Source organism: Chrysochloris asiatica, unplaced genomic scaffold, assembly GCF_000296735.1.
Source record: "Chrysochloris asiatica unplaced genomic scaffold, ChrAsi1.0 scaffold00085, whole genome shotgun sequence".
Taxonomy (NCBI): Eukaryota; Metazoa; Chordata; class Mammalia; order Afrosoricida; family Chrysochloridae; genus Chrysochloris; species Chrysochloris asiatica.
In genome coordinates, this window is record NW_006408603.1 from 8018791 (window position 1) to 8031376 (window position 12586).

A 12586-nucleotide genomic window follows, 5' to 3' on the forward strand; every position below is an offset into this window, starting at 1 on the left:
TGGCCCTCTGGTCTTCCCAAGGGGCAGCTGGCCCAGGCTGGGCGGTGAGGAGAAGCAGACACCTCCTCTCTGAACCTCACCTCTGGGACTGAGGACTGAGGACATGGAAGAAAGTCTGTTTGCATGAAACATTTGGTCACTGATATTGAATTTTAAGTTAATTGTCCTTGGACTTGGGGCTGAAGGGAGAAACAGAAGGGAGCAGGGAATCTCTAGGGATATCAGGAATGGAACTGTACCACAGGTAAAGGAATCCCCCAGCCCTGGTCCCTACAGAGGCCTCCTTAGGGACTGTCTGCCTGGCTGTCCCAAGGTCTGTGAGTCAGGATGCACTGGCTTGCCAAGCCTCACTCACTGGCATACCTAGAGGCCTGAGCAAGATCAGAGGTCTCAGAATTCAGGAAATAATGGGGGCACAGGGCTGGTGTTGCGGTCCATGCTGGGCCAGCAACTCCTGGCACAAGCATCTTTGGCCTTTCCCACTTCCTACCCCCACTTCCTCACGGCTTCTACCACCCTCTTCAATCCTCCCTCATCTTCCCCTTTCCTTTTTTATTTCCTCACTCTTCTTTTTTCTTTTCCCATCACTTTCTTCATTCATTTAATAAACATTTCTGATAGCCCCTGCTGTGCTTAGAGCCCTGGGCTGGGTCCTTAGAGGGAAGTCAGGGTGAATCAGCACCCTTGAGTAGCTTACAAAGTACCTACAATACTAGGAGGGAAACAGTAAATTCCAGAAGAAACTTTCCTTTCAGTCGCTCTCCTTCTCAGCCTTCCTCATTATTCTGACAGTTTCTCAGGCAGGAACTGCATAATGTAAAGGGAAGAGCTTTCACATCATTCCCAAAGGACTCCCAGAACTGTCCTAGAAGTGAGGTGCAAAAGTCAGCTGAAGGGATGGCATAGCACAGCAAATACTCTTGTCAAGCCATCTCCTGCCTATTCATTCATTCATGAAATATTTATTGAGCCCCCCCCCTCAAGCACAGCACGGTGCTAGGCCCTAAGAACTTACCATTTAATCAGGAGACCAGCAATAGCAAGTAAACAAATATATAACTGCAAAGAGTGTGAAGTATGACAAAGAAAAGGAATTGGTTGCAATGATGGAAAATAACAGGGGGCCATGCCTGAGGGGTAATTCAGTCAAACTGAAGGAGTTGGGAGTGAGGTGAGGGTGGGGTAAAACAGTCCCTGTGAGGGAAAGCCATGTTCAGAAACACTAGAGGTGGAAGAGACATTGGTGTGTGTGTGTGTGTGTGTGAGAAAGTGACAGATGAGTTGCTGGTTCATGGGGCTGAGGGGGTAGAGAGGCATGAATGAATTTCCAGATAGGAAGGGGCCTGACCAGCAGGGGCTTGAGAGCCCTCACAAGGAGTTTGGATTTTATTAGAAATGCAGTGGGAATCCAGCCACTGAGGGCTTTGAGCAGGCGAAACATGATCTGGTTTCTGTTTTAAGAAGCTCTCTGTCTGCTAGCTGGAGACTGGGTAGTGAAAGGGCAGATGGGATATAGGAGACAAGGAAGAGGATCAGCAGATACTGGTTGTGGTGGGGAAGTGAAGGGAGGGAGAAATGGAAACGATCGGAATGGATTTTGAAGCTAATGGTAGAATTCTCACCTCCCACGTGGGAGACCTGGGGTTTAAGTTTTCCGGCCAATGCATCTCATGTGCAGCTCCCATGTACACATATCGTGTACAGAAGATCTGCCAGTGAAGGCTGTGTGTTGCTCTGATGCTGAACAGGTTTCATTGGAGCTACCAGACTAAGATGGAGTAGGAAGAAGGGCCTTGCAGTCTACTTCCTAAAATCAGCTAGTGAAGACCCTGTGTGTTACAACAGTGCTATCTATCACCCAGCAACCATGGGGATGCTGCAGGTCTGAGCAGCATCTCATCCCATCCTGTATGGGTTTACCAGGAGTCCGGGGCCAGCTCAGTGGCAGTTAACACCATGAGATGGCAAACCTGTGAATGAGTTGTAACATGGGGCAAAGGGAAGTTTTCTTTTTCTTGGATGTGGGGAGGAGGAGGTTTTTTTGTTTGTTTTAAATGTCTCTCTTCCCCATCAGAGCAAAATCTCCATGAGGGCAGGGATCTTGGATGTCTTATCCACTGTTGTTTCCCCCAACAAAGTAAGTGCCTGGCCCTTGTAAACATTTAATAAAGATTTGGTAGGAAAAAAACCAGTGAGTTAATGAATAGGAAGGTGGCTTTCAGATGACACCTAAGTTTCTGGCTCAGCCTCAGGGTAGATGGTCACAGATTTAGAGGGGAGATCAGGAGACACAGGGTGAGATCAAAGCCCTGTGTGGGGAGAGTGGGGATGTCCCTGGAGGAGACATGCAGGCAGCATTGGATGAGAGTGGAAAGCAAGGGGGAAGGGGCTTGTCTGTTTGCTTCACGGTTGTATGCAGTGTTTGTAGAGCAATGCCTGGAATATACTGTTGTCGTTTGGTGCCCACCAGGTCTTTCTCCCGTGGAACTGCTGGGTGGGTTCCAACGACCAACCTTCAGGTTAGCAGTTGAGCTAACACCCCTCCTGGAATATAGAGGACCATAGAGGCTCAGTATGCATTTGTTGAATGAATGGAGCTGAGAGGGGAGTTCTGGGCTAGAATTATGTGGACATCACTAGCACCTGGAAGGTATTTAAGGTCGCAAGTGGTTGAAGTCATCTATAGGGAAATATGTGTGGAGAAAGAAAAGAGGAGACCCTTTCCAACTCCTGCCCCTGCAAGTAGCAGGACTGATTTAGGAAACAGGAGGCCTAACTCAGCTCAAAACAGCCCTGCAGTTGTGGAACACTGGTTGCTGTTGATTCCAGCTCAAGAGTGCACAGTACAGTTGCTCCATAGAGTTTCCTTACAAAGCAAAGCACCAGGCCTGTCTTCTGAGGTTTGAGGCTGGTAGTCAAGTTCTTGACAGTTTGTGCCACCCAGGAACTCCAATGGTATTCAATAGTCTTCAGTACATTCTTGCTGATCAGTTCCCTTCACAGGGATCCCTGTAGAAGCAGGCAAATATAGGGGCCTGAGACCCATAGTGCTGTTGTTGTTAAGTGCCGTGGAGTCGGTTCCAACCCATAGCGACCCTGCACAGGGTTTCCGAGGCTGTAAATCTTTACGGGAGCAGAACGCCTCATCTTTCTCACGCGGAACCGCTGGTAGTTTCGAACTGCTGACCTCCAGCACTAACCTCAAGAGGCCGCTGCGCCTCTGACCAGGAGCCACAGCCTTCCTTTTGGCTCCTTCTCAGCCTGTGATGCTGAGGTCAGGCCTGAGGTTACCCAGGGGAGAAACAAGTCCTCTGGCAGCCCTGCCTCGCTTCTCAAAACTGCATCCTGTCAGGAGGGGCACATGTGGGGTTACCACAGCACCAGGTAACTGAGCCAGCTTGGAAGCCACCTGCTGAGTGGGTGCCAGAGTACACACATTTAAGGGCTCGGAACTGGAAAATAAAGGGACGTGCTCACTATGATCATGCTGTAGGGGACCCAAAAGACACAGTCCAAACTCAGGGCATCACTGTGCCTCTCTAGACTACAGATACCACAGAGGCATTTGCCCTGGAGTATGAGTTGGGCTGTTAATTTCACGTTGGCAGTTCAAAACTACCATCAGATGAGGCTTTCTGCTCTCGTAAAGATTTACAGGGTCGCTATGAGTGGGTAGCGACCCCATAGCACACAGCCAACCACAGTCCCTGGAAGAGGGAGTCTGGAAGGGAATTACTGCTGTGTACCACTGAGTGAATTTGATTCCTTCGCATAGAGACCCTATGTAACAGGGTAAAACTTCCTCATGTCTTTTAAGTTGTAATCATTATAGGGACTCCTGGTGTGGTGCTGTAGGATCAGAAATGGACTGAGAACCACAAGATCTGTGGTTCAAACCCACCAGCTGCTTGTCAGAAACCCTGTACAGGTGGCTTTGCTATGAGTTAGAACTGACTCAATGGCAAACACAACAATCATTATAAGAGCAGATTGTCAGGCCTGTTCTCCCACAGATCCATTAGGTGGATTTGAATCACCAATCTTTCAGTAGAGAATTCTTAAGAGTCAGGGAATGTGAGGCCAGTGGTGCTGGCAGAAGAGGTCACCTCTGAGCACTGTTCAGAAGACCTGGCTTCTGATGCGTCTCTACCACTAACTAGCTGCACAGCCCCATATTTGAGCTGGAAAGTCTTAGAAATGGAGGTGGTGTTCAAGTTTAATCTTCCACACTGAGCAGAAATTCTTCCTACAGCACTGGCCCATGATCATCTTGTATCGCTCCAAACACTTCAAGGGGCGGGAACTTCACAGCCCCATAGGACAGCCTGTTCCCATTTTTCTAGAAAGTTTCTTTTTCAGAAGCATGGAAAGACTCACACCAGTTAGTGGGGCCTCAAGGGAGGAGAGTGGGAGTAAGGGGAGCCTGACAGGACTTTCCTTGTGGGTTTGGTATGGGATGCTTCCTAATCTAACACCTTGCATTACATTTGTAATATCAAGGAGAACAACAGAAAGTAAGGTTTTTCTTTATTCAAGCACAGCTTGCCTTTCCAAAATGTCCACCTGTTGGTCCTAAATCTGCTCTCTGGAATTAGGTGTCTTTCAGATATTTGAAGGTGGTGATCACGTTTCTACCGTGTCTTCTTGAGGCTCCTCCTATAGCTTGGGTTCCAGACAAGTCCCCATCCTAGTCATCCCTTGGATGTGACCCCCTCTGTACATTAGAGGATAAAACTCCAATGGAGTCATGGAGGAAGGGACCCTCACTCACTCCTGGAGCTGGTGTTGATGTTGTTAGTTGCCTTGGAACAGATGTGGACTCATGGTGACTTCATGAATAGAGAGCAACTGTTTCATAGGGGTTTCAAAGCTGAGACCTTTCAGAATAAGATAGCCAGGCCTGTCTTCTGAGTGCCTCTGGGTAAGTTCAAACCGCCAACCTTTAACAAGTAGTCATCCACTCAACTGTTTTTGCCACTCACCTCCTGTTGTTTAATGAATGAGTGAGAAGATGTCCCTCCCCCTTTTATGTGTGTGTGTGTGTGTTGGTGGAAAGGACATGATTAAGTCATGTACTTCTCCAAGCCTGGGTTTCCTTATATATAAAAAAGGAAAACAATACCCTTGTTATTGGAATCAATTAAGGAAACAGAAAAACATGGGAAAGCACAAACTTCTACAGATGCTTTCAAATTCAGTTTAGATAGCTGCTAAGCATTGGGCAAGTGGCACAACTGTGAAATTTGCCAGCCTGCACACTGAAAGGTTAGTTCACGACAGGAGAAAGAGCGGGCACTCTGCTTATGTGACAATTTATGGCCTAGAAACCATGATGGGGCAGTTCTACGCTGTCGCAGTGGGTCGCTATGGGTCAAAATCAACATGACAAGCATTTAACAAGCAACAGACTTGGAGAAGAATCAGCTGCTTGGGTTCCCATCCCAGCTTTGCCACTTAAAACAGAGATAATGATAGCACTGCTGCTTTTTCATGAGCATTCAATGTATTGTCTAGCACTCAATTGGAATCCTGGTGTGGCTCTGTGGGATAAAGCACTAGACTGCAAGGTTCATTTAAAACACAAGATTGGCGGTTCAAACTCACCAGCCACTCCTTGGAAACCCTATACAGGGTCGCAATGAGTCAGAACCATCTTGATGGCACTTAAAAACAACAGGACTCAATGAACTATTCCAAAAACTAACCCACTGCCTTACAGTGGATTCTGACTCATAATGACCCTATAGAAGAGAGCAGAGTTGGCCACAGCGCTTCTCAGGCTGTAAATCTTTACTGAAGCAGACTGCCAAGTTTTTGTCCTATGGAGTGGCTGGTGGGTTCAAATCACCAAACTTTCCATCAGCAGCCGATGGAAACCAATGCACCACTGGCTCCTTGAGTTAGCTGTTAGTTGTTTAGAATCATCTCAACTTACTCGCTCACAAGTAAAGGTGTCTCTGTAATGGGGCTAATTCATAGCACCTATTGTGGCGCTGTGGGCTAATGTGTCAGACTGCAAAGTCGTTTGAACTGCAAAGTCAGTGGTTCAAGCTCAACAGCTGCTCCTTGGAAACCCTATACATGGTTCCTATGTGTCGGAATCGACTCAACAGCACTTAACAACAACAACAAATCTTGAAAGTGGGGACATCAAACCAAACTGATCATCTATTAGCATGCACTTTTACCAGTATTTGTGAGCTAGGCACTGTGCAGAGATTTATGGGCACTGCCTCATTAAATCCTTCCAGCAGCTCAGTGTGATATGTATTATCATTAATTCCTATGAGGGGGCTTCAAAAAGTTTGTGGAAACATTTCATTTTAATTCCACTTTTCCACAAACTTTTTGAAGCCCTCTCGTATCTTACAGATAAGGAAATAAGGGCTCAGAGAGGTTAAGCAATTTGCTCACGGTCACACAGCTAGGAAGAGATGGAGCAAGGACTCTGGCCCAGATCTGACTCCACAAGTCAGTCTCCTTCACCACAGGGTCCTGTTCTTCTAATTGTTGTTGTTGTTGTCTGTGCCATGGAGTCGGTTCCGACTCATAGCAACCCTACACAGGGTTTCCGAGGCTGTAAATCTTTACAGGAGCAGACCGCCTCATCATTCTCCCGCGGAGCGGCTGGTAGTTTCGAACTGCTGACCTTGTGGCTCGCAGCCCGATTCGTAACCACTACGCTACCAGAGCTCCTTATTTCTAATAAGCTCCCTTATTTAGGCTCAGTGCCAACTTCCAGGCCTAGAGGAGGCCAGAGCATTTTCTTCTGTGACAATCCTGCCTGCTGTTTCCTGGAGGTGGGGGAGGAGTGGGCAGCAAGTCTCCCACTTCTCTCCCTAAACTCTTCACACCTCTGCACTCTGCCCCTTCTTCACTTCAGGGGTCTGAAGGTGCCCCTGGGGACCCCAGCTACATCCCCTTAAGTCCCCTCAGGCCCACTCTGGTATCTAGTACTGTCGAGCTGTGTACTGGATTCTCAGCTTGACCGTGCAATGGTTTCACACTGATCGAACAACAAAAGCACAGCCATTTTGGACGTGGGCCCTGGCGCGTAGTCTCATTATGGAATCAACAAGGCACCCATCCCATTATCACCCAGCCAAGCTTCTCTGAGGTGAGCCTGGTTGCAAATGGCTATCTTCTGGGGGTGGGGAGTGCAGCCCCTCCTTGCCCTCCATTGCCAGAGGAGAGATTTTATCTTTAATTGACTATTGGCTGCTTGCCACTGTCTTGTCTAGCTTCACTGGCCCAGGCTCCAAGCTCGATTTTTGTTTTCACTTCAGGAATAAGCTTCCTTATTTCTCCTTCCCTCCCCTCCTCACCCTGCTGCTTTGAGCTGCTGCAGACAGCTCCCCAAGTGTGCTTGTGTCCTTTCTTGGTGTGGCTAGACACATAGAATCCCAAAGATCTGGGGAGAAAAGTCTCAGATCTACAGGAAAAGGATGGGAGGGAACTAACATTAACTATGTGTCTACTGTTATGTCATGTGTGCTGGCCCTGGGCCAGACGCTTGACAATAGCTCTGAAATAGGTGCTATTATTATCCCCATTCTACAGACAATGAAACTGAGGTGATGTGAGTTACCCCAGGTTACCCAGCTAGTAAGTGACAGATCAAGACAGAACTGAGGCCCAGCTGACAAGTCTTAAGTCGATGCCTGGGGAGAGGAAAAAGTAAGGAGATAAACATGTACCTAGGACCTGCTGTGTTTTTCAGAGCACAGTGCAAAATGAAAATTCGAGACTTCTTATTCAAAATGAAGGATTTCAAGATCATGACAGCTGCACACTAAACCAAGTGTGGAGCCTCTCTGAGTGACACACAGGTGGCAGGCCCATGCAGCTGGCCTGAGTATCACCCTGTGAAGGTACAGGATGACCACAGGCAGATGTGGTCCACATCTGACCTTGACCTCTCACTAGCCCTATCCTTTCTGGGCCCATCCCTCTAAGTAAGCCTCGGTCCTCACTTGTCCAATTACTGCCCGGACTTCTGCATCCCCAGGGGCTTGGCCCATATGGAACTGGGAGGGGAGGGAAGCACTGCACAAATGTGGTGGAATTCCTTAAACAAAGAACAGTCCTTCCTCCCATGTGCAGCGGGGGATGAGACGGCAGCAGTAGAGTACAGGCACATGGCCTGAGTCAGCGGTTCTGGATCAGAGTTGCTTTGCTTTGTAAGGCAGCAGACGAATCCCTTTTCCTCTCTGTGCATTCATCTCTTGAGTTCTCAAAAGCAGACATTAGGCTGTATGGGTGTTTCTGGATGGGTGGATGGGTAGGCTCGTCAGGACTATGCTTCAGTGTTAAGAGTATGTTCCTCAGGTGTTGGGGTGGAATCCCAGGTAGGTCCCCGCAAACACAGAGGCAGAAAGAAGAGGCAGAGGCAGACACGCACACAGCAGGAGCAGCTAGAAGGCTCCAGATGTCTTTATTGGGCTCCAGCACAGCAAGACAGCCAGAGGCATGCGGACAGGGCAGGGAGCCCAGCCTAGGCATGCCTCAGACACACACAAGGGGACAACTTAGAAAGGACTGACCAACACCAGGGACAGGACAAGGACGGTGGGGTGGCGTGGGGTAGGAAGAAGGGCCAAGGGAGGGGCAGAGGCCAAGGCTGAGGGGATCGTCTGGCCTCTGCTATTGCACACGTCCTCTGGCCACTGGCCGGGAAGTACAGTACTGCAACTGGCTCTCGCCCAAGGCGTACCCTTCTCAGACCCCTGTGCCAGATGGGCAGACAGACCCCATTTCTGCCCATCTGCCCAGCAGCATCTTTGAAAACAAACGGATGAAGGAGACGGAAAATAAGACAAACTGCCCCCTCAGTCAAGGTCAGAGTTAGGGGTGGAGGTTGCAGGGGAGCCCCTGAAAGTCCCCCACAACTAGGGCGTGGGGTGGGAGGTAGAACCCCAATCTGGGGTGGGGGGCTAGTGGAGCAGTGACCCTAGGGGGCCATTATTGGCCACTTGCTGACAGGGGAAACACCCTCAAGAGGGAAAGTCTAGCCTGGGACCACCCAGATGAACCGGCAGTTTCCAGGCACACTTTTCCTGGGACATTTCAGACACATTTGCAGCAGAATCAACAAGAAATCTGTGAAGGAGGAAGGTATGGGGGTTGAGGGTTGGGGATGGGTTTAGGGAGACACAGCCTAACAAAGAAGACAGACCACCAATAGCACGTGCACTACACACAAGAGTATAGTATGTATGAATATAGATACTATATGTGCATATATATCTCTTCAATGTACAGTAGAACAGAACATCAGACCCAGATGGCTCTGGGCCCTGAGGGTTGCATGGGAGGATTCCCATCAGTCCTGTGCAAACAAGGATATCTGAGTCTTTCCCAGCGAAAGATTCTTGCCTGGTTTCCAGAGTTTCCCTAAGCCTTTGGCTTTCTGTCTGTCTGCCTGTCTCTCTTGCGCTGGTGCCGCTTTAAGAGAGGGTGAGAACTTCAGCCTGGGCATAGTTGGACGAGAGGGCGTCTTGGCAGGTCTCTGTGTTAAAGAGCACAGGTATGAGACACTGGGACGCACGCTTTCGGCTCAACATTGCCTTCTGGGGGACAAGGAGTTCAGCAAAAGAAAGGGAGAAACAAAGAGTGAGATGTTAGAAGGAAGCCAGCTGCTGACCCACAGGCTGTGGGCTAAGAAGCAGGCCAGGAGCAGAGCTGGAAGACATGGGGAACCCAATATTAAGAGGTCAGAAAGAGCGGGGAGGGGTCAGGGAATGGGGTGTGCCCTTTCAGCATTCCTCTGCTGACCCAACTCTGGAGCAAGCTGATTCATAGGTGATATTATGGCTGGCCTCCAAACCTGTTCAAGTAATAGACTCCAGGAAACACTAGCCCTAGGTCTTCAAGGCTCCAAGACAGTGAGGAGAAGGGTCACACACAGTTCTGTATGCTGACTGGCAGCAGTGGAGAAAGTTCCTCCACACCCTGAGCTCTCCCCAAATAATTCTATCTTCCATCACCACCCTGGACTATTCCATTGCCCAGGGAGCTAGTGAAGAGGCCTTTGGGTCCAAGGAGGCTCCTAAATATTACTACCAGGCATGTTTGGCCCCTCTTCCTTCATCTGAAGGAACAGAGAGCACACAGCCTCCGGTGAATGCTGAAGGGGAAAGTTAGAGTGGATGAATGTGGCCATCTCTAGAGCAAAGGCTATAAAACAGCATGTTATGGAGAAATCCAACTTTCCAGGGAGCCCTTACTGGTATCCCATCCTCAGCCTGGGAAGTCAGGGGCCTGAGTTTTCCCCTCCCCTACTTTCCCAGTGGGAGACCGGTAGAGGCAGATAGGGGGATTGTTGTTTCAGCTGCAGAGCTGTGTCAACAGTGCAGATGAGAGGTCCAGCCCTCTCTAGACCATCGTTGGGACAAGCCCTGTAGCTGTTATGTTTTGTGGTCACAGGCCAGGTATCCTGTAAAGGTAGAGTCAGTTTTAGCATCCAGACCTCACAACTTCCAGCCGGGGCTGCCCAGCTTTGCTAGAAAGCCTCCATCCTTTTCTGGAGGAAGGCTGTTCCCATCTTGGGAGTGACTGCTTCCAACTCAGGAGGCGCTGTGCCCCATTCTTAGAAGAAGGTGAAGTGCCTCTGTAAGCAACTGGGTTCTAAGACACACTGGTGAGAAGGCCTGAGTTACCAAGGGGTCTTGGATGGGCATGGCAGAAGGTTGAAGGACAGTCAAAGCAAAGTTGTGACGTGCCTGGGGAAGCTTGTGTTGTCCTGATAAGAGATTACCAATGAAGAACGCCTACCAGGGCTGCTTCCCTGCTCTACAGGAAGGGACTGAGCATCCTGCTGAGAAACCCAAACCTTCAGTAAGCTCTGACTGGCATCCTCTCCTCAGTCAGGGATGTTGGTGACCTGGGTCTTCCCTTCCCCTACTTTCCCAGTGGGAGCACAAGTAAGGGTGGTTGCTGTCTCAGCTGCAGGGACAACCAACAGTGAAGTTGTGTGTGTGGGTGGGTGAGGTCCAGCACCCTCCAGTCCAGCTTTAGGACTATAGCTACCAGGTTTTGTGGTCCAGGGCCAGGCCTTCTATAAAGATGGGGGATGGGAAGGAAGGAAGGCTTCTAACTATAGTAATGGGTGTAAGTCCAAGATTCTCACATTATGAGTGGGAGGGTGAGCTTTGTCCCAAAGAGGGTGAGGTCTGGCCTGGGTGAGCCTGAGGCTAGGTAGGCAGCCTCCTCTTCAGTGGAAGCCAGGTGGGTATGCAGTTGGAGGCTATCCTTTCCCAGGTCCCTGGGGAGGCCCAGAGGTCCTGAGAGGTGGCTGGGGGCAGGCAAGCCTGCTCTAGTCTCCCTTAGTTGGGTCCTGTCTTTCCCTTTACAGAGCTGGAGAGCCTGGAGGCCAGCATGGGGGTCCATCTCCCTAAGACACTAGGACTCCTGCCTGGTACCACTGCACATCGCCCAGGGACATCTGTGCCCACCATAGGGGCGCTGTGAACATGCCCATCCCTGTAGGAGGGACGGGAGGGAAGGAGGCGGTGGGTGCCGTGGAAACTTGGGCTCCTGACAACTTGAAAGCTGCCACAGAAATAGGAGCCTCAGTTCCCTGAGCCAGAAAGGCAAGTCAGAAGAGAAAATAGCTGTGGTACCTGCGCTAAACTGGACACTTAGCTCATCATGTCCCCATCCAGTCTGGTGCCAAGGAGCCCTGTGGGGGCAGGACTGGACCTGTCCTCTGCAAAGAGAAGGAACTGGGCTCTCACACTCAGCTGTGAGGGGAGAAAGCGCCATCCTACTCCACAGGGCCTTCTTGTCCCTTAAAGGGACCTGTCCCTTTCTTCTCTCTTCTCAACAATCAGGGGGCCCTTTACCCTGATAGGAAGTGGGATGCAGATCCTACAGGCTGTAGCAGAGCCGGGGCATCCCAGGACCACTTCAGCAGCCCGATGCAGAAGGAACCTTCTTGTGTGTGCCTTCCACCGAGGGAGGTGCTACAATGAGAAAGGCTCTGTACCACCCCCATCATGAAACAATCTGATCTTTCCTCTCCCTTCACCTCTTTGGGTGCTGCTCCCACCCCTGATTTTCCAGCTTCCTGCTGAGTCCCCAAGTGTGGTCTTGCCATATCTATCTTTGCCCGCCTGCTAGAAGGAGCAGATATGGCCCTTAGTCATTCCATCTACAAAGTTGCATAATCTAACTCTAAAAATTGTCAAGTGCACGGCTCTACTGTCAGGTCTAATTCCCATCAAGTTAAACAGGAAACGTCTTGGTTGAGGAGTTCCTTGGGCTGAGGAGGCCTGTGAGAGGCTTGCTGGGTGCCAGGGCTGGGGGCGGGGGCACGTGTGGTTGGGAGACTCTAGGAGCTGTGCAGGAGCAGGTGGGGGCAGGGTGGCTGTCTCAGCACTTCCCCTCAGCTGCCCCTGCCCAAGGTGTAGTCCTGCTCATTCTGTGACTCACAAACCTGTTGTGCTCCCGGGCTCGTTAGGTAAATGAATACGCTTAATTATAGAAATTAGATGAGTCTCCGGTTCTGGCAGGAATACAGAGCACAGAGGCTGGGTGGGAGCAGCAGGTGACTCAGAGGCAGGGCTAGAAGTTTCGGGGCGGGGGG

The 12586-nt window shown here is 50.1% G+C and overlaps 1 protein-coding gene across 3 annotated transcripts in view; it reads right to left on the reverse strand.

Annotated features, from left to right (window-relative positions):
• Nucleotides 1–8389: 8389 nt before the first annotated feature.
• The window catches only part of KCNC4 (potassium voltage-gated channel, Shaw-related subfamily, member 4), a 26054-nt gene continuing 21857 nt past the window's right edge, over nucleotides 8390–12586 (reverse strand). The window contains exon 4 of one of the 3 annotated variants that reach the window (XM_006865938.1): nucleotides 8390–9508. In XM_006865938.1, the coding sequence (XP_006866000.1) occupies nucleotides 9447–9508 (62 nt within the window). In that variant the 3' untranslated portion in view covers nucleotides 8390–9446. The other 2 variants (XR_438732.1, XM_006865939.1) reach the window with 2 other exon arrangements.